This window comes from Anolis carolinensis, unplaced genomic scaffold, assembly GCF_035594765.1.
Source record: "Anolis carolinensis isolate JA03-04 unplaced genomic scaffold, rAnoCar3.1.pri scaffold_27, whole genome shotgun sequence".
Taxonomy (NCBI): Eukaryota; Metazoa; Chordata; class Lepidosauria; order Squamata; family Dactyloidae; genus Anolis; species Anolis carolinensis.
In genome coordinates this window covers 401,493-423,739 of record NW_026943836.1, presented here as the reverse complement: position 1 = coordinate 423,739, position 22,247 = coordinate 401,493, and the positions used below count along the sequence as shown (strand labels likewise).

Sequence of the window (22,247 nt, the reverse complement as noted above, 5' to 3'; positions counted from 1 at the left end):
TATTCCTATACGTTAATTTTTAATTCCAAAACGTAATTTACTTTGTGGATAACCCTCGTAAGAGGATCAAGAGGCAACTGAATGATCCTTTAGGTTATTTTGTTAAAATAGCGGAACAATAACTACACAGAGTACTGCCCCAGTGTCTGTGAGATGTGTCCACTTTTTCCTCTGCTCCTTTGCAGCTGACGGGGAAGGAGACGGAGGCGCAGGACAAGCAGAGCCAGCGGGAGCGGCTGCGGCAAGTGCTCAAGCGCCTGGGAAAGCTCAAGTGCACCAGGGAGGTGAGACCCTCGGATGGCCCCCAGGCAGGACCAGGATAGGGCCGGGGGGGGGGGGGGGGGCTCTAGCAGGAAAATGTCAGGATTTGGAAATTACCTGGCATTTTCTAAGTGATAGCAGAGTTAATACCTCTGGCTTGACCATCTGTAAAAGAGTTAAGCCACTGTAATTAGGGTGTGGGGGTTAATGCGATGGTTGTAGTTATAAGATTGTTGAGACTTGTTGAGAGATAGATAGTGTTTTGAATAATTTGTGCTTCAAGTAGTGAGGATGAAGTAGCTATACATTTTATATAATTTGTATATAAGGTAAAGGTTTTCCCCTGACATTAATTCTATTCGTGTCTGACTCGGGGGGGTTGGTGCTCATCTCCATTTCTAAGCCAAAGAGCCGGCGTTGTCCGTAGATGCCTCCAAGGTCATGTGGAGCAGGTTACCTTCCCGCTGGAGTGGTAGCTATTGATCTACTCACATTTGTAGTATATACTTTGTATATAGATTAGGTTGGCGCCTTCCCTACCATCCTTTAAGAAACAATTGAAAACCTGGATGTTTGGGCTGGCCTTTGGAGAGACAGCCATTGGATGACCAGCCTCATTATAATTATAATTCTATTCTGAATGTTATTAGGTTCCTTTCACTGGGATATTTTAATCTAATGATTTTATCTTATATTGCTGCTATAGTCCCCCACCTTTGAAGTTGATTGAATCGCATTGGTGGTTGTTTGACATTATTACTATTGATATTATTACTGTTGTTTAAATCTTTGTTTTAACTTGTTTTATCATCTTCTTGTGTTTTAAACTGTGTGTATTGTTAATGTATTTGTGCTGTTACTTTTGTAACATTGTGAGCCGCCACGAGTCCCCACAGGGAGATGGTGGCGGGGTATAAATAAATTATTATTATTATTATTGTTATTATTATTATATACTTTGTAATATACTCTCTAATTTTGATATGGCCACTCTCGTCCTAGCTCTGGTTATTGAGATTGTCTTTTATTTGTTTTAATGATGTTGTTTATACTTTACTGTTTAAATTGTTTAATTAGGTCTTCATATGTTTATTGCATTTTTAAATGTGTTTTTACTTGGTTAACAGAACGCCAGCGAGTAAAACAAAACTCAGTTTATTGAGGTTACAGAACTAAAAACGCCCGTAGGAGACAAAGAACAGGGCAAACACTTGACTTCAGTGTGATAAGTAACAAAAAACAACTCAGTTTGAGCTTAAACAATTCAAAAGGATAAACCGGGTTAAACAGAAGTATAATCCGGATTAAATCAAAAGTGCTTACTTCAGCCTGGCAAACAATGCAAACAAAAGAGGATCAACAGGAGTCAGAATGTAAACAACAGACTGGTAGCAGATTCCTCTCTGCTACTCAGAAACAGCAGGAGAATAAACCAGGCTTGTTTATTCCTTCCTGCAGCAAACGAAAAGCGTGGTCGTAGTCAGGATTCAGTTTAAGGTTCAGCGGCCAACGATATCCAGGTCCAGGCACAGCAGTCAGGGTAACGGCAGTCAGCAGGGTCCCAATCCGGTCCAGAGGTCAATAGCCAAGCGTAGTCGTCTAGAAATCCAAAGGTCTCACCGATAGCCAGCAGAAGGGATAATCCGGAATCAAAGTCAGTCAGTCCAGCGTCAATCCAGTGCGAGTAGATATTGCCCGTCAAAAAGACGACGGAGGTCCAAGCTATCGAGATTAAACACAAGTTGCACAGAGAAAAACCCCGCACAGTTCCTCCCGCCGTCGATGCCCAGTGTCCTTGGTAAACTTACGTTTCCAGTAACGAATCACACCCGTCTTCAGGAAGTTCCCCAACAAAAGCCCAAGCGTTCGTCCAGATTACCTTGCCCAATGCAATTAGACATTGGTCCCAAACCCCAATTTATCCTAGTTCAAGCTCATCATCGCTGTCAGCTGCCATCCCAATTCCAGGTGCACCAACATCATCATCCTCATCAGAGCTTAAGCACCTTTGACTACGCCCCACAGCATCCCCAGCTGTGGATCCCGCTCCATCCCTCCAGCCAGTCCATGGGTCTGATCCTGCAACCCGCCAATCACCTCCCATGCTTTCATTGCCTGTTTCCCCAACACCCAAATCCTCCCTCACACGAGTCCATTCCATGTCGTCCTCCGAGCTGGCCATCTCTTCCTCCAAACCCTCAGAAAAACCCTCAAATGAGTCCTCATCTGTCGGGTCTGTAAACAAATCCCGGAGCCGTTTTCTTTCACGCTCCTCGAAAGAGTCTGACTCTCGAGGAGTCTTATGACCCCTTCTTCTATTACCGGAGCCCGAAGGCTCAACCATAACAAAACCACCCTGAGTCCCTTTGGGGAGATGGTGGCAAGATATAAAAAATAAAGTTAGTATACTGTTGCTGCAAGAAAGGAGAAAGAAAAGCCTTCCTGCTCATTTGGGAAAGAACAAAAGTCTCTGTGTTTTGATGGTCAAGTGGACCAACTGTTGTGGTCTTCCAGTGTGTGTGTGTGTGTGTGTGCTGAGGGGAGGTGTTTGGCTGGCCTTTTTGCTCCCCGCTGCGCTTGCCCAGGGCCCATGGTGAGCCCTCCTCCTCATCATCATCCGCAGGGCTGCTCCGGGAGCTTCACCAGCATCGTGGGGTATCTCTACCACACGCAGAAGTGCGGAAAGGCGGCGGAGGAGCTGGAGACGCTGGTGGCCCGCTGCCCACACTGCGGCAAGGCCTATCGCTCCAAGGCCGGCCTGGTCTACCACCTGAAGTCTGAACATGGGCCGGTGAGTCATGGGATGCCAGGGGAGGAAGAGACCCCAAGGGCCATCCAGGCCGACCCCTTCTTATTGGAAATCACTGCACCCAGTCTCTGGGCAGATATCCCTTTGGAAATAAATGGCAATCATAACCTTATTGAAAAGGAAAAATGATGTCATATCCGTTTGGCAAATGTGCATCTCCATGAACATGTGGAGACCATCTTTTGACAACCACTAGTCAAAAAAAGCATGACCCTGTTAGAAGTCAGCCCTTTGAACAAGTGACATTCACAAGCATTCATGTAATGGCACACAGGTAACTCAGCTGTTAGACTGAAGAACCGTGTCTTTGAATTGCCAAGGACAGACACACCACCACAAAATAGGTATTTTTTTTTCAAAGTTGAATTTGTAGTTGTAGTTGTAATTACCCAAAAGATCTACATTCCCTTGAAACCTCTTAGTTTAAATATGCACTCAGATAAAAAACAAAGTCTTCTTTGAAAAATAACATATCTTGTATACTCACAAACGTCTTGTATTAATTCACCATACAGGCACTTTTCTTATTGAAGTTCAGTTATAGATAGGATGTGTGTTGAGTACACACGGTATCATTCTTAAGCCATAGTCTGTAGGCATAGTTTTACTCACTGAAGTCCATAAGTCATACTTCTCTACAGAAGTCCAAACAGCAACATGCACCCACCTCCAATGAGTTGTAAAGCAGACTGATTACAAAATGGAGTCCTGAGTCTGAATATGCTGAGTCCAATCACATGTCTATAACCCCTCCCACACCAACGGGATACAGGCAGACTGACAAATCAACATCCACATAGAATACAGATTAGCAAATACATAATCTGGGCCCGGGCTGTGGCGCAGGCGGGAGAGCAAGCCAGCTGCAATTAACTGCAATGAATCACTCTGACCAGGAGGTCATGAGTTCGAGCCCCGCTCGGAGCCTATGTTTGTCTTGTCTTTGTTCTATGTTAAAAGGCATTGAATGTTTGCCTTATATGTGTAATGTGATCCGATCTGAGTTCCCTTCGGGGTGAGAAAGAAGGGCGGAATATAAATACTGCAAATAAATAAATAAATATACATTAACAAATAGATAGTGAAAGGCCCGGGAGGTTGCTATCTCCAACACCCTTCTGGCAGGCAGGAAAGTACAGTAGAGTCTCACTTATCCAAGCCTCGCTTATCCAAGCTTCTGGATAATCCAAGCCATTTTTGTTGTCAATGTTTTCAATATATCATGATATTTTGGTGTTAAATTCGTAAATATAGTAATTTCAACATAACATTACTGCGCATTGAACTACTTTTTCTGTCAAATGTGTTGTATAACATGATGTTTTGGCACTTAATTTGTAAAATCATAACCTAATTTGATGTTTAATAGGCTTTTCCTTAATCCCTCCTTATTATCCAAGATATTCGCTTATCCAAGCTTCTGCTGGCCCGTTTAGCTTGGATAAGTGAGACTCTACTGTACAGTCAAAACAGCCTGGGGTGCCCCTTACCCTGCTGCTCCCCTGACAAGATGAGGGGGCTGCAAGCGGGGGGCAAAGCAGCCCCCACTGGGAAGGAGAGCCCCCCAACCCGCCTCTCTGCCGCCCCTCCCTTCAGGCCCCCTTCCTCCGTGAAGAGACCCAGGCGCCAAAGGAGTCGGGGACAGAGTCCAGCGGCGGGCGGCGGCTCCAGAGGAAGTCGGCCAAGGTGGCGGCCTACTACCTGCACGAGCTGGCCCACGTGGAGCTGGCCAAGGAGTGGCCCAAGAGGAAGGTCCTCCAGGATCTCGTCCCCGACGACCGGAAGGTATGGGGCAGGGGGGGAAGGAAGGGATGTCCCTCAGTCTTGTACAGAGTGACCCTTTTCATACTTTGTGGGGGATGCGCTACCCGGGGCTGCTACCTTTGGGGCAGGGGAGGATGGAGGCCAGCGGTTCCCGCTCCCTCGGCTTCCCATCTCTTTCTTCTCCCCCCTTCCAGCTGAAGTATACTCGGCCGGGGCTGCCCACCGTGAGCCAGGAGGTGCTCTGCAAGTGGAGGGCCGAGATCAAGGCCTACCGCCAGGTCCAGTGCCCCAACCAGGTAAGGATTGTCCCATTGGGACGGGGAGGAGGGGACCGCCAGTGCCGGGGCTTGGAGGGTGTGGGGCTGGCTGCTTCTCATCACGATCCTTTGTGCCACGTCTGCTCCAGCCCCACACAATTAAAGACCTGGCTTTTTCGACAAGCCTTTGATCATATCACAATGTGAGATTAAATCATTGGGGTATTTATATTAGGAGGGTCTTATATGACCCAGTGGTTCGTCCTCTGCTTACAGGTTTGAGACCAGCCCCCCAGATAACAACTAGCTTAAATATCACTCCTAGGTCTTCCATCCCGACCTCTAGTTTAGCATCATTAGAATCCTCTTCAGAGATCTCAGATAAAGCTCCAGTCACCCCTCATCTGGCCCATGTCCCTATCCAGGAAAACTGTTGTATTAATTTTTATACGCCTCCCCTTCAAACATTTCAATTGATTCCCCCCTATTCCCCTCCCATGAAACCCCCCTTTTAGGAATCTCTCAGGTTGGGTTATCCCATGATCTTTTGGGCTTAAAGAGCTGACTAGCAACTTCCGACTGCTCTCCTGTTCTAGGGGGACCTAGGGGGGGAGATGTCTGGGGAGATGACTGGGGTCGGGGGGCAGCCATTGAGGTGGTGTGGGGAGGGGGAAGGCGCGGTCGAAACCATCAGCCCAGGGAGAAGCGCAGCAAAGTCCTTGCGACCCTGAGGAAAGATAGGTCAGGTAGCCTCCATGACTGACCCCCCGGGTTCAAGGTCTTGCTATTAAATGCCAGGTCTGTAAATGGTAAAACAGCGATAATACAGGATTTGATCCTGGAAAAAAAGGCAGACATGGCCTGCATTACAGAAACCTGGCTGGATGAGCTGGGGGGAGTTAATCTTACCCAGCTCTGTCCACCAGGCTATGGAGTGCACCAGCAAGCTAGACCTGGGGGGCGGGGAGGTGGGGTGGCGGTAGTCTATCAGGAATCCATCCCCCTGACCAGATGCCCCGTTCCTCAACCAACTAGGTTTGAGTGTGTCCACCTGAGGGTGGGGAGCTGGGACAGTTTGGGGATTCTGCTTGTGTACCGTCCACCCCGCGACACAGCAGTCTCCCTGCCTGAGCTTGCTGAGGTGGTGTCTGGCCTGGTCTTGGTCTCTCAGCGACTTGTTGTCCTGGGAGATTTCAACATCCACGCGGATGCCACCTTATCTGGCGCAGCTCAGGACTTCATGGTTGCCATGACGACCATGGGACTGTCCCAAGTGATATCTGGTCCCACTCATCAGGCTGGACACACTTTAGACCTAGTATTTGTGACAAATGGGGGAGATGTTGGTGTGGAAGATCAAAACATCCTTCCATTGTCATGGACCGACCATCATCTGGTCAGTGTTAGACTTACCGTCACCCAAAACCTCCGCAGGGGTGGCGGAGCGATTAAGATGGTCCGCCCCAGGAGACTTATGGATCCAGATGGATTCCTGATGTCTCTTGGGGAACTTCCTGTCATGTTGGCTGACGATCCTGTTGAGACCCTGGTTGATCTCTATAACACCGAGATGGCCAGGGCTCTTGACTCGATCGCCCCCGAACGTCCCCTTTGGGGTGAGAAAGAAGGGCGGAATAGAAATACTGTAAATAAATAAATAAATAAAATATTTAGACTCTCTAATAATACCCTGGTGGCGAAGTGTGTTAAAGCACTGAGCTGCTGAACTTGCAGACCGAAAGGTCCCAGGTTCAAATCTCGGGAGCTGAGTGAGCGGCCGCTGTTAGCTCCAGCTTCTGCCAACCTAGCAGTTCGAAAACATGCCAATGTGAGTAGATCAATAGGTACTGCTCCGACGGGAAGATAACGGCGCTCCATTCAGTCATCCCACATGACCTTGGAGGTGTCTACGGACAACGCCGGCTCTTGGGCTTAGAAATGGAGATGAGCACCAACCCCAGAGTCGGACACGACTGGACTTAACATCAGGGGAAACCTTTACCTTTACTAATAATACATATGCGGGCCTTTAGATTCTTTGTTTGCACTTTACAATTCTGAGATCGAATACTGCTGTTTTATCTACAGCGAGTATATTTTATTGTTTTTACCAGGGGATACTGTGCATTTATGATGTTGTGTTTGACTGTTTATTGTCTATGTTTTGTTGTATTTTGTATGTCACACCTTGAGTGTTCTGTGTACCACCCCGAGTCCCTCTGGGGGATGGTGGTGGGATATAAATAAAGATGATGATGATAATGATTGACACAACGACATTGCATGACACAGCAAACAAGATATATATGCTGGATTTCATATCACAAAATCACAAGTCGAACACTTCCCAAGTGTCTAGGACGGTGTGATGTATTTTTGGATGATGTGTGCAGATCCCAGTCGGGTGGCCTTTTGCAGTTGGCAGATCGTGATTTTGTCAATGTCTATTGTTTCCAAATGCCAGCTGAGATCTTTTGGCACGCCACCCAGTGTGCCCATCACCACCGGGACCACCTGCACTGGTTTCTGCCAGAGTCTTTGCAGTTCAATCTTGAGGTCCTGATGATGATGATGATGATGATGATGATTATTATTATTATGCACTCTCTGGTGGGTCTTTTTTTTCCTGTTGAGCCCTTTGCCCTCTCCCTGGCCTGGTGCCAGTCTTCCCTTTATTGGAAATCCCATAACCTATTGGAAATAACTACACCCAGTCTCTGGGCATATATCCCTTTGGGAATAAATGGCAGTTATAACTTTATTGAAAAGGTAAAAATGATGTCATATCCGTTTGGCAAATGTGAATCTCCCATGAACAGGTGGAAACCACCTTTTGAAAACCACTAGTCAAGAAAAGCATGGCCTTGTTGGAAATCAACCCTTTGAAAAAGTGATATTCACAAACATTCGTGTAATGGCATGTAGGGAATTCAGTTGTTAAACCTAAGAACCATGTCTTTGAACTGCCAAGGATAAAGACAAGGCACTACAAAAATATATTTGGTTAGCAGAGGACGGTTTTTTCTTTAAAGTTGAATTGCAGTTGCAGTTGTAATTGCCCAAAAAGACATACACTCCCTTAAAATCTCTTAGTTTAAAGTATGCACTCAGAGATTTTAATGTTGTCCTCTTTGAAAAACAACATATCTTGTTTACTCACAAACGTCTTGCATTAATTCACCATACAGGCACATTTCCAATTAAAGTTCAGTTATAGATAGGATGTAGTTCTCTCTGTGTTGAGTAGACAGGCTATTGTTCTTAATCAATAGCCCATAGTCTTTAAGTATAGTTGTACTCACTGAAGTCCATAAGTCCTACTTCTGTATTGATGTCCAAAACAGCAACATGCATTCACCTCCACTGAAGTCTGATGCAAATTACATCCACCCCCAATGAGATGTTCAGCAGACACATCCACCTCCAATAAGGTCTTAAGCAGGCTGAATACAAAAATGGAGTCTTGAGTCTGAACATGCTCAGTACAATCACATCTCTATAACCACACACCAATTTGCTAGTCAAACTGGCAAATCAGGATACACATAGAATACAGGTGATCAAATACATACATTAACAAATAAATAGTGAAAGGCTTGGGAGGCTGCTATTTCCAAGACCCTTCTGCTGAGGATATCAAGAGAAGCCCCTTCCCCGGTTGCTCCCAGCTAAGGATGGGGCTCTGCAAGTGGGAGGCCTGAGATACCTGCCCCTCCTTCTCACCTGCCTGCCTCTTTTCTCTCTCTCTCCTAGGGCTGTGCCTGTGTCTACAGCAGCATTTCGGGCCTCAAGTCCCACCTGGGCAGCTGCACCTTGGTAAGTGGCCCAGTAAAGGGGGGGGGGCATAGAGGGGGTTGGTGGTCTCTCTCCAGGCAGAGGGGATAAGAGCCTCCTTCAAAGGGCAAGTGGGGTCCTCACCTCCTCTCCTTGTCATTAGGAAGGAGCTTGAGCAAAACATGACTCCTGTTGGGTAATTTCAATAAGGAATGTAAATCAGCAACAATAGCAGTGGTTTTAGTCGATCCGAAACTTCTTTTACTTTCCAACTGCGACCGTACCTCGAAAAACCTGACTTGGCCACGGTGGTCCACACCTTAGTTATGTCAGGGGGTTAATCATCTCCGCACCACCCTGATTTATTGGTGAGCCAGGCCTCTCACCAATCCATCCTTCGTCAGACTGCTCAAGCATCCGGCTTAGCAGCACCAACAAACGACACCACAGTCGTTATTCAGCTGAACACAGCGGTTCTTAGGCTTTATTATATACAGAATATTTACAGTTACAAAGTCCATCGCTCATTGGGCTCATGCTTTCCTAAGCAAGGCAAAGCATGACCTTACTCTTTGCCGATCATCAGCAAAACTCTTCAGTTGGCAACTCCCACATTCCAGAGCAAAATGATGAACGTCCTGTCTGCCATCAGAGACCGGAAGGCTTGATCTATTGGCTAGGCAGGCTATCACTCAAACTGGCCTGCCATTAACCCGTGTGTTGCTGGAATACACAGTTGCAAAGCTCCAACAGCAAAACTTGAGTGCTTTGTGAACCGCCCCTCTGGGAGATGGTGGCGGAGTATAAATAAAGTTGTTATTGTTATTATTATGATTATTACTATTATTAGTATTATTATTATTATTTAATCTTAACAATAGAGCGAATGAACTTCAGGACATCAGGAGCAGATTCAAGCTTTAGAAGTTGGAAAAACCTGTATTCATAGACAGTAGAGTTCCGGTTATCCGACATTAACGGGCGGGTGGAATGTTGGATAACCAGAATTTTCGGATAATAGGGAGGCCCTATTATCCCCTCCCGGCAAGTGCGGGCAGTTGCTGGAGGGACGAGCCTCATCCCTCCGGCGAGTGCCCGCCCCGTTTAGGGAAACCCGGTGCATGTCGCTAGGCTTCCCTAAACCGGGTGCTTGCTGAAGGGAAGAGTCTCATCCCTCCGGCAAGCACATCGGATAATACGGTAGGTCGGATAATCGGAAGCTGGATAACCGGAACTATACTGTAACTACAATTATGGCAAAGAAAGTAAAGGGCCTTGCTCAGGGATGAGCAAACTTCAGCCCTCCCCCGGGTGTTTTGGACCTTCGCTTCCACAATTTCTTACTGTCAGTAGACTGCTAGGAATTATGGGAGTTGAAGTCCAGAACGCCTGGAGGGAGGGCCCAAGTTTGCCCAGGCCTGGCCTATATAGCTACTTGGAAAGAAGAGAGGATGGTGTTTGATTAAGTTCCAACATTCCCCGCTCCTAAATACGTCCTTGCAGGGTGAGTTTGTGGCCGGGAAGTACCGGTGCCTGCTGTGCTCCAAGGAGTTTGTGTCCGAGAGCGGGGTCAAGTACCACATCAACACCGTCCACTCAGAGGTGAGTCCCGCCCTTCCCTGTGAGTGGTGGGGGAGGGATATTGGGCGTCTTTCCTCTGCTCCCTCCATTGAGCAGCCTGCGTAGGGGTCTGTCTTGAGTCATATCCTGCCTGGACTACTACAACGCTCTCTACGTGGGGCTGCCTTTGAAGATAGTTCAGAGATCGGCAGCCAAGTAACTAACTGGAGCGCCAGATAGTGAGAGAACCACTCCCCTGTTACGGCAGCTCCACTGGCTCCCGGTCTGCTTCCGGGCTAAATACAAAGTGCTGGTCATTACCTTTAAAGCCCTTAATGGCTTGGGTCTACATTGTTGAAGTGGGAATGATTGTATATAGAGTTGTTTAAATGTAATTGAGTTATAGTGTTGCAATGTGAGCTGGAAATTGCATCATGCACTGTCTGCTGTCCACTATACGAGTGTGTAAGGAGTTAACTGTATTGCATCAGACAGCAGAGGTGGTTATAAATAGCTCCTTGTGTTATCTCTCTGCCCTCTGCCTCTCTGCACTCTGTCTGTATATATCGTCTTGAGAGTTTTCCGTTTGTTAGTAAACCTTTTGTAGATAGCCAAACAGGCTTCAGCCTCTTTATTGGTGCCAGTGATTCTTCGTTGACCTTCTGCTGCATGTGTGTTTCTCCAAACCGCGCGCTCTGACATACATCTCCTCTTACAAACCATTCCTGGCACTGTGGCCAGCGGAGGAGGCCCTACTCTCGGTCCCATCCCCATCTCAAGTATGGCTGGTGGGAACGAGAGAGAGAGAAGGCCTTCTCTGTGGTCGCCCCCCAACTCTGAACCCCCTTCCTAAGGAAATAAGGCTGGCCCACTCCCTCCTCTTCTTCAAATAAACTACTGAAGACCTACTTCTGCTCACTAGCATACGCAGAGGAGGATTAGACAATGAGTGGCCACTACCAGACCCTGAACTATTCTGCATCTGGGCTCTGTGAGTCTATGTCAGCCCAATTTACCAGAATTGACCTCACAACCAACCCACACAACTTTGTGAACCCCAACTGAAATCTGTAAATTGATGTGAGCGCTTGTTCAGATTTTATGTCATTACTAGCTGTGCCCGGCCACGTGTTGCTGTGGTGTAGTCCTAAGTGGGGTTTTCTTTGTGGCATTCAAGATGGCCTAGAAAGGATTCCCCTATGTATGAAGCAGCCAGGCTTTGAAGCTGCAAGGCTATTCAATGGTATTCAAGGTGGCCAACAATGGAGTCCCCTTAAATATGGAGCAGCCAGTCTTTGAAGCTGCAAGGTCACTCCTTGGAAAGTGATGAGTATTGTGGCCAAATTTGGTGTGATTTGGCCCAGTGGTTTTGTTGTTAACTTGGTCCTCATTATGCACATTGCATTTTTATATATATAGATATAATAATTTTGTCTGACTATGTTGGTTCAATTTATTGATGTTAAGTTTAATTCACTGATGTTAGGTATAATTTGATGTTAGGTTTTAATTGCTACTTTCATATGTGGGGTTTTGCTGGTATAGTCTGTATATGGAGGCTTTGGATGTTGGCCGTTGTATGTTGAAATCCGCCCTGAGTCCCTTTGGGGAGATAGAGAGGAATACAAATAAAGTGTTGTTCTTGTTGTTGGGGAGATAGAGAGGAATACAAATCAGTTGTTGTTGTTGTTGTTGTTGTTGTTATTGACACAACTTTGTATGACACAGCAAACAAGATAGATATGCTGGATTTCGTATCACAAAATCACAATTCGAACACTTCCCAAGTATCTAGGACTGTGGGATGTATTTTTGGATGATGCGCGCAGATCCCAGTAGGGTGGCCTTTTGCAGGTGGCAGATCGTAATTTTGTCGATGTCTATTGTTTCCAAATGCCGGCTGAGATCTTTTGGCACGGCACCCAATGTGCCCATCACCACCGGGACCACCTGCACTGGTTTCTGACAGAGTCTTTGCAGTTCAATCTTGAGGTCCTGAGAGCGGCTGAGTTTTTCCTGTTGTTTTTCGTCAATGCGACTGTCACCTGGGATGGCGACATCAATGATCCAAACCTTTTTCTTTTCCACAACTGTGATGTCTGGCGTGTTGTGTTCCAGAACTTTGTCAGTCTGGATTCGGAAGTCCCACAGTATCTTTGCATGTTCATTTTCCAGTACTTTTGCAGGTTTGTGATCCCACCAGTTCTTTACTGCTGGGAGGTGGTACTTGAGGCATAAGTTCCAATGAATAATTTTGGCCACATAGTTGTGTCTCTGTTTGTAGTCTGTCTGTGCGATTTTCTTACAGCAGCTGAGGATATGATCAATGGTTTCATCGGTTTCCTTGCACAGTCTGCATTTTGGGTCATCAGCTGATTTTTCGATCTTGGCCTGAATTGCCTTTGTTCTGATGTCTTGCTCCTGGGCTGCAAGGATCAGGCCTTCTGCCTCCTTCTTCAGGGTCCCATTCGTGAGCCAGAGCCAGGTCTTCTATTATTATTATTATTATTATTATTATTATTATTATTATTATTTGCCTTGTCCTGATGTCTTGCTCCTGGGCTGCAAGGATCAGGCCTTCTGTCTCCTTCTTCAGGGTCCCATTCGTGAGCCAGAGCCAGGTCTTCTATTATTATTATTATTATTATTATTATTATTATTATTATTATTATTAATTGCCTTTGTCCTGATGTCTTGCTCCTGGGCTGCAAGGATCAGGCCTTCTGTCTCCTTCTTCAGGGTCCCATTTGTGAGCCAGAGCCAGGTCTTCTCCTTATCAGCTTTTCCTTCAATTTTGTCAAGGAACTTTCCATGCAATGCTTTGTTGTGCCAGCTATCAGCTCTAGTTTGTAGTGCGGTTTTCTTGTACTGGTTCCTTGTCTGCTGTGTTTTGAGGAGTTTCTGATTTTTGACTTCAATCAAAGCAGGTTCTTCACTTTGCTATTATTTTTATTATTATTATTGCATTGTCAAAGGCTTTCATAGCTGGAATCACTGGGTTGATGTGGGCGAAATGTTAGGAGATAATGCTTTTGGAGCATGGCCATAAAGCCCAGAAAATGCACAACAACCCATTATTATTATTATTATTATTATTATTATTATTATTATTATTATTATATTGAACTCCTCTCCTCCCCACAGGACTGGTTTGATATGGACGCCTCTGCCTCCCGGAGCTTGGCTAAACGCCGGCGGCCGGAGGAGCCCTCCAGGTCTAAGCAGCGGCAGCACCGGAGGAAGCCCCCCGCGCACAGCCGGAAGAGGCGCCCGCCCGCGCCCAGGGCGCACTCCCCGAAGAGGGCCCCGCGCCCAGGACCGGACCCCTGCCAGCCCCCGTGCACCAAGGCCGGACGCATGCGAGGCACAGGAGGGGAGGGCTGGAGCGCCGGGCAGGACGCGGCGACGGTGACCCTGCCCCTGAAGCTCAGCCACAAGCGCGCAAGGAAGTAGTGGGGACGGACCACGGACCGCCTGGACACTCTGTGCAGAGCTTCTGCTGATGCTTGGCCCATTCGCGGAGGCCTTGTCCTGGGTTTCCTCTTTGTGATGCACCTGAAGCAGCCAGAACGGCAGAACTCTTGGCCGACCCCCAGCAAGGCTCCCTTCCCATGTGGACCCTGGGGAAAGTGGGGAATTGGGAGTGCTGAGTGAGGCTCTGGTGCTGCAGCATCTCAGCTTCTTCACGTCTGGGAGAGACTGCAAGGGCTCCTGTTACTTGCTGCCTTTCCAGGGAGGAGGCCGGGGGAATCTTGCAGGTGGGCGGAAGGATGGAAAGAAGGGGAAGCATGCAGTGCTGCTTGCCTGGACTGGTGCAACAAACGACTGCCCTCTTACAACCCCCTCCCCCCAACTAAAGGGGTGGCCAGTGCTCTGCTGCAGTCTTTCTCTTTGGGGAGAGAGGGAGGGTGTGGAAACAATAGGCTCATATGGTTAAAGAGATGGAACGTATTACCCAGGGACATTCACTCCAACCCCATCCCCAGTGTGACACCTCAGGGCAGCGTGAGCACTGGGAATCAGACACGAAGGCCAATAAACAATCTAATATCTTTATTAAGGAAATAAAGGAGACAACTAAAAATAAGTAGAGTATATAGTCCAGCAATAGACCTTTCAGGAAAGGTCAAATATAGTCCAGTAATGTGAAAGTAGATGTCCAGTATTAGAGTTCAAAGTTTTAAATCCAATAACCGAAACACACTCAAACCTTTAGGCTGTTTGCGTGGGGATTAAAGCAAGATCTGTCAAAGAGTTCCAGGGCTCAAATCCGAGGCTAGGATGCAAGGCAAGGCAAAGTTAGTCGTGTAAAGCTGAAACGCTGTCCAGGCTTGACAGGGAGACGAGATGCAACGCCGGTCTACTTGAGAGTAGCGCGCTGCAGAACTAGAGTCGATGTGAATTCCTCAACTGACACGTTGAACACCGCAAAGGACAGTCGGCGCCCAGAACTTTTATGGAACTTCGCTCTCCTCTCCAGCCAGGTGTCTGAACACTCTTTCCCAAGGGAAAACAACAACTTGCCAGATGCAAACCTCCCGGGAAACTCTCAAGGGAACCGGCTTAATTAACGCTTGCTCGCTCCGCTAATCTAGCGCTTCCCCTCAAATTCTGCTTCTCCGCGCGAGATGTTTCCCAAAACAATTTGCGGTCAAACATAGCATTCTCTGGAGAACCGGGCTGTGAGTCAAGGCCCTTTTTAATTAACTGTGGGCTAAAACTGTCAACAGGGGACATCTGGAAGGGAACAGAATCGTGCGGAAATGGCAGAAACCCCCATCTATTCTTCGGTCTGATCCATAATGGCGACGGGGTCATGACTCGGGGGTCTCTGAGACACTATACCCAGATGCATTTATTTCTTTGTTTATTTACAGTCTCTATACCCCATCCTTCTCACCCCGCTAGGTTTCCCAACAAACACCATGCCACCTGAGTCCTTGAGCCTTGCAGATGTTCCTTTCCCTGACCACGGGAGGGGTCTTGCTGCTGTGGGAGCCCCCCTTCCAATACTCTGTGGGCCTGACTGGTTACGCGCTGGACCCGCAGCAATACCAGGGAGGCCGGGAGGTGCTGGAGGGAGCCATCCCTATCTCCGAGTCACCGTTCCTGGTTGTAAAGATGTTTATAACGACTGCCACCAATTTGTAACAAATTTATAACGACTGCCACCAATTGTAAAGGACTAAGAACGACCAAGGTTCTTTCAGGCAGGGGGAATCTTTTGATCCACCCGCTGCCACCAATTTGTAAGATGCAACCACAAAAGACTCAGAGAGGAGACCTTTTAATTTTTTCCCCTTTCTTCTTATTCACTTTAAATGGTAACGCAACTTGATTTATAATATACTTGCTGTGGCGAAGTCTGGTGGTATGGGAAATAAAGTATTGAGGAACTGGTGGTAGTTAAGGTAAAGGGTAAAGGTTTTCTCCTGACATAGTCCATTATAAATGGGTTATATAGCTGTGTGGAAGGGCCTTGAGTCTACACTGCCATATAATCCAGTTCAAATCTGCTAATCTTTATTTTATAGGCAGTGTGGAAGAGGCCAAAGTGAGGCCTAACTCTGCCTGTCCCCTTGGCTGAGTGGGTTGCTAGGAGACCAGGTGGGCAGAGCTTAGCCTTCTAACTGGCAGCAATTGGATAAAAACAATTATTCCTCGCCCTCTAATTAGGACATTATTTTTCTTTTCTTTTTGTTGTATGAACGTAGAGGCATGGATGAGGGGTTGTGCTGCCAAGTTTAGTGTTTCTGGGATGTGTAGTTTTGTTGTTTTGTCCTAGGCCGAAATTTCATTACCCTTTTATATATATAGATGCAGCAGAGGCTTAGATGTTGGAGGAACAATAACAAGTTTATTCAGGCACAGAGCTTAGTGGTTACATTATTGTTTCTTACTTAGAGGCACTTTTATTAACAGTTACAATACTAGAATGAGGCGAGTCAAACTCCCTAAAGTGTTATTTCTTTTACTTAAAGTAGTTAGAACTTCTTCCTCTGCTACTTTTAAGCCGCAGTCACCCTGTGATATACGATCACAGATTCTCTGTTCCTTCCCAGGACACAGACTGCATTAAATAAGTCACCAAACTTATTTTAAACCGACTCAAAAAATGAACAATTGAGTCTCCTTGATCAACCTAGCATTAATCTTCCCTGTGCCTCATCAGAGCACAGACTGAATCCCTTTTTTTAAACTCTGCACTTCTTCAACAAAACGGCAGTTGGCTCCGCCTACTTCTCCATGGCAACCAGCCTCTGAGTGCTGAGATGCCATAACTGTAAGACTTACCCTTTTAAAACACAAACACACAATTAAACATAACATCTGTAAACCAAAAATTCATACTTCATTACACTGGTGCCTGGCTTAACCAAGGTTGGTGGGGAGCAGTGGGTTAGGGGGGTCTCATATTGGAGTTGCATGTAACGGGCAACCACGGTTCTCTTCACACCATCACAGAGCTGGAAGGGATCATTCAGTCCAACCCCCTTCTGCCAGGCAGGAAGACACCATCAAAGCCCTCCAAACAGATGGCCATCCAGCCTCTGCTTGAAAACTTCCAGAGACAGAGACTTCTTCATCATCATTTATTACAATGATAATATATATGATGATATGAGTGGTGCAATAGGTTAAACCATTATGACAGCTGAACTGCTGACCTGAAGGGACTTGGGTGTCTTCATGGGGACAAGCCCAACAGCACAATTTAAAACAGAGCAATCAAAAATACTATAACTGCATAAAACAATAAAACACATCAACAGAATTTAAAACCAGGTCAATAATAATAATGAAACATTCCAGGGGTAAAATTGTGCAGAACTCTGAATAGGGCTCCTAGAAGGTATAAGGGTGATTAGAAATAGGAGCGGAGGAGCAATCGCAATAAACACTAAAACCATAAAGGAGTAAGGAACAGTGATAGAGTGCAATAACTAATAGTGAGTTGTAAGCGGGCTGAGTATCTGGTGGGAGTGCTTACTCAGAAGCGCACCGGAACATCCACGTCTTTAGGGCTTTGTGAAAAATGGGCAGGGTAGGGGCCAGTCTGATCGAATGCCTGCTGGAACATCCAGTTTGTAAGTTGGCTGGTGTGAAGAACTATGAATGACTAAGGCTCTTTTAGGCAGGGGGGAATCTTTATCCCACTGCTACCACCAATTTGTAAAAGAGGGTAGCCTAGAAGACCCAATTAATAACAGATGCCCCAAATAATAAAAGATAACTGCCACCGATTAGTGGAAATGCAGCCACCATTGTGTGGAGAGACACCTTTTAGATTATAAAAGTGCTCAACCACCCAATAGCTCAGAGGAAGCCTTTTACTTTATTCGGTGTTAAAATGGTAGCACCATTGTGCTGAGGGAGTCTATAGACAACAGAGGCTTTGATGTAAAAAAGAACAATATCAAGTTTATTCGGGCACAAGCTTGGTGGTTACAAAAGATGTTTCACTTAGAGGTATTGTTATTAACAGTTACAATACTAGAATGAGATGAATCAAACTCTAAAGTATCACTTCTTTTACTTAGTTAAGTAGTTAAAACTTCTTCTTCTGCTCCTTTTATACTGTTATTTCAATGGATCTCTGTGAGTCCAGCTGGGATTGGTTCCCAAAGTCTGAAACTTGGACTATCCAGTGACTTCAAACCACAATCACCCCTGTGATATACTATCACAGATTCTCTGTGCCTTTCCAGGACACAGACTACATTAAATAAGTCACTAAACTTATTTAAAACCAACTCAAAATAAACAATTGAGTCTCCTTGATCCCATCAACCTGGAATCAATCTTCCCTGTGCCTCGTCAGAGCACAGACTGAGGCTTCACTTTTGAAAACCTCTTCACTTCTCCTCCCCTCGGCAGATGGCTCCGCCCGCATCTCCATGGCAACTGCCTCAGAGGAGAGCCACTAAATGGCTGCCGCCGTCTCACACCTATCTAACCAAACCACAAGCAAATAGTTAAACACAACAAACATGAATACAAAACTCATACTTCATTACAGTTGGTTGTAACTTGGGGATGTTCTGCACATAAAAAGCTCCCTCCCCAGAAGGGCAAACGGGACCCATGTGTTCTGAGGCTGTTCCGGTAACAAGGGCTGAGTTCTGTCAAGCAAACACAGGAGAAGCCAAAGCCATCTTTACTTGGATGGAAAACTAAAGCCTTGGGTCTTTCAAAGATCTGGCTACAAAACCAGCCGGAGTAACACAAATCAAAGTCGAAAGTCCAATTAATGCAGAGAGCACTACCAAGTTAATTAATTTAATTAATGCAAAGAGTTCTACCAAGCCGATCCAGGAGCAAAAACAAGCGAGAGCCAGCTTTGCAATCCAAAAGTCCGGTGCCAAGAGTCCACTTAGAACAACGTTCCAGAATTCAAGAGAACAAACCGTAGTCAAGAGTTCCAAAGTCAAGCCAGGAAGCCAAGGGTCAGGTGGACGTCCAAGTCCATAAGTCAAAGCCTTGATCCCAAGATTCAGATTCCAGGTATGATGCTTCGTTCCTTACCAAGCTGCCTCTTAGTGGAGACTCCTCAGAGGATTGTGATGTCCCTACATGGCTCGTTCCTATTTGTTGGAATCAAGCATTTCCCACATTAGAAGCCTAGAATGATTGGATGTTTTTGTGGGGTGAGATGTTTGATGCTCAGAAATGGGAAGGAGCCCAGAGTGAGATGCTCATGGTTCTGGCCAAGAGGAAAGGAAACAAGCTCTTGCTTTGAAAAAGTATCATAGAGAACTCAATAGAAGATATTAAAAAATGGCTTAATACTATAGAAGAATTTGGTACGGTAGCAGGCTTCAAAATAAACAAAAACAAATCGAAAATGTTGACTAAAAATATAACTAAGAAAGATCAAGAAAGGCTATAAGAAATCTCCGGACTGCAAGTTACAAACAAAATCAATTATTTAGGAATTACCATCACCTCCAAGAACGCTCAATCATTCAAAAACAATTACGAGGCAAAATGGTCAGAAATAAGAAGACAATTAGAAAATTGGAAGAATTTAAATTTATCATAATTAGGTAGAATATCGGCAATAAAAATGAGTATATTACCAAAAATGCTATATCTATTCCAAAATTTACCAATCATTAAAAATATGGCTATATTTAAAAAATGGGAGAAAGATTTGATCAAATTTGTCTGGCAAGGTAAAAAAAAAACCCAGAATCAAATACATAAATGTAATTGATGAGACAAAAAGAGGAGGTCTGGGTATGCCGGGCTTAAAATCATACTACGAAGCATGCGCCTTACTATGGGCAAAGGAATGGATGACATTGAAAAGAGAATAAAATTTAACTCTTGAAGGACATGGTTTACGAATTGGCTGGCATGCATACCTTTGGTATGGAAAAACGAAGCTAGAAAAAAAAATTGGAAATCATTTTGTAAGATCGGCTATTCTGAAAGTTTGGAACAAATATAAACTATTAGCTGTGCCCGGCCACGTGTTGCTGTGGCGAAGTCTGGTGGTATGAGAAATAAAGTATTGAGGAATTGGTGGTAGTTAAGGTCAAGGGTAAAGGTTTTCCCGACATTAAGTCCATTATAAATGTGGAAGGGCCTTGAGTCTACACTGCCATATAATCCAGTTAAAATCAGATAATCTGTATTTTATAGGTAGTGTGGAAGAGGCCTAAGTGAGGCCTAACTCTGCCTGTCCCCTGGGCTGAGTGGGTTGCTAGGAGACCAAGTGGGCGGAGCTTAGCCTTCTAACTGGCAGCAATTGGATAAAAACAATTATTCCTCTCCCTCTAATTAGGACTTTATTTTTCTTTTCTTTTTGTTGTATGAACGAAGAGGCATGGATGAGGGGTTGTGCTGCCAAGTTTAGTGTTTCTGGGGTGTGGAGTTTTGTTGTTTTGTCCTAGGCCGAAATTTCATTACCCTTTTATATATATAGAAGAAGAATATACCCCAAAACCCCTCTCTGGATCTCCCCGTTGAAGTAAATAAATTGCCTAAATGTTCACAAAGGCACGTATTTATTAACCAGAGTCTGATCATTCCCCTTAAGATGACTGAAGGGGAGCCTTCACAGAACCCTGGAAGACACCTCAAGGCCATCCAGTCCAGCCTCTTCTGCCATGCAGCCTCGTATGTGGTGTTGAAGGGACCATAAGCCAGAAAATTTTAAACTTTTGCCTATGTGGCTTTGCCTGTGCATATGCCCCTCTCTTCCTGTGAGCTGGTGCCTTTCTCCAGAAAGTTCCAAGACCAAAAGTTAGCTTGAAATCAACAAGGGGGAAGAGGGCTCTCATGGAGGTGGCCCCATTGAGGTGATATGGGGGAGGAGAAAGCACGGTCACTATCAACCCAGGGAGAAGCGCAACAGAGTTTTTGCGACCCTGGAGAGGTTTAGGTGTGGTAGTCTTCAGGACAGACCCCCCAACCTTAAGGTCCTGCTTCTAAACGCCAGATCCGTCAATGGTAAAACAGCTGTCATCCAGGATTTGATCCTGGATGAGGAGGCGGATCTGGCATGCATCACCGAGACGTGGCTGGATGAGCTGGGAGGTGTGAATCTCACCCAGCTGTGTCCTCCAGGTTTCGGGGTGCATCAACAGGCCAGGGTTGGGGGGCGGGGAGGAGGAGTTGCGGTGATCTTTCGGCAGTCCATCGCCCTGATCAGATGCGCCGTTCCGCAATCCCCGAGGTTCGAGTGTGTTTTCCTGAGGGTGGGAGCCCGAGACATCTTGGGGATTCTGTTGGTGTACCGTCCACCCCGCGACCCAGCAGTCTCTCTGTCCGAGCTAGCAGAAGTGGTCTCCAATGTGGCCCTTGTCTCCCAACAACTGATAGTTTTGGGAGACTTTAACATTCATGCTGAGACCACATTGACAGGAGCAGCTCAGGATTTCATGGTTGCCATGACAACCATGGGGCTGTCTCAAGTTATATCTGGGCCCACACATCAGGCAGGACACACCTTGGACCTTGTTTTTATTGTGGACGGTGGGACAGTCAGAGTGGAAGAGCAAAACATTCTTCCATTGTCATGGTCTGACCATCATCTGATCTGTTTAAGTATCGCCGTGCCTTCTAACCTCCGCAGGGGTGGTGGACCCATTAAGATGGTCCGCCCCAGGAGGCTGATGGATCCGGATGGACTTCTGAGGTCTCTTGGGGATCTTCCTGTCCTGGAGACTGGCGATCCTGTCGATGTCCTGGCTGATCGCTATAACAGTGAGCTATCAAGGGCATTGGACACGATCGCTCCCGAACGTCCCCTCTCACTGCGTAGAATCGCGTCGACTCCTTGGTTCACCGAGGAGCTGGCTGTGATGAAACGTAGGAGGAGGGGACTAGAGTGCATCTGGAGGAAATCTCAGGACGTGTCCGACCAAGCACGGGCTAAAGCCGCTATTAAGGCTTACTCCGTGGCTCTGCGAGCAGCCAGGAAAGATTTCACGACTGCCCGCATAGCGTCTGCAGCCAACAGGCCATCGGAGTTGTTCCGAGTTGTTGGGGAGCTCCTGCGGCCTCCTGAGGCCCAGGGGTTTCCTGATGACTTGGCAACTCGGTGCAGCGATTTCGCGCACCATTTTGCAGGCAAAGTTGCTCAGATACGCCGTGAGTTGGACTCCAGCTTAACTGTGGTCCCAGCGGAGGTAACCGAGGTACCTGTCTGTGCGATCTTATGGGATTCTTTCCGGCTTGTTCTTCCTGATGACGTGGAGGGGATTCTTGGGTCTGTGAGGGCGACCACCTGCGCTCTGGATCCTTGTCCTTCTTGGCTGGTGAAGCTGGCCAAAGATGGGTTGTTGGATTGGTTTGTGGCTATTATAAATGCC

General features: G+C 46.4%; 1 protein-coding gene across 1 annotated transcript in view; it reads left to right on the top strand.

Moving 5' to 3' along the window:
- Nucleotides 1-15,835, top strand: part of znf512 (zinc finger protein 512) — a 31,093-nt gene extending 15,258 nt beyond the window's left edge. Inside the window, exons 5-11 of the mRNA XM_062966684.1 lie at nucleotides 186-284; nucleotides 2,885-3,052; nucleotides 4,667-4,855; nucleotides 5,029-5,130; nucleotides 8,845-8,907; nucleotides 10,369-10,467; nucleotides 13,570-15,835. Of these exons, the coding sequence (XP_062822754.1) occupies nucleotides 186-284; nucleotides 2,885-3,052; nucleotides 4,667-4,855; nucleotides 5,029-5,130; nucleotides 8,845-8,907; nucleotides 10,369-10,467; nucleotides 13,570-13,878 (1,029 nt within the window). The 3' untranslated portion in view covers nucleotides 13,879-15,835. The remainder of the gene's footprint in view (nucleotides 1-185; nucleotides 285-2,884; nucleotides 3,053-4,666; nucleotides 4,856-5,028; nucleotides 5,131-8,844; nucleotides 8,908-10,368; nucleotides 10,468-13,569) is intronic.
- Nucleotides 15,836-22,247: the final 6,412 nt, after the last annotated feature.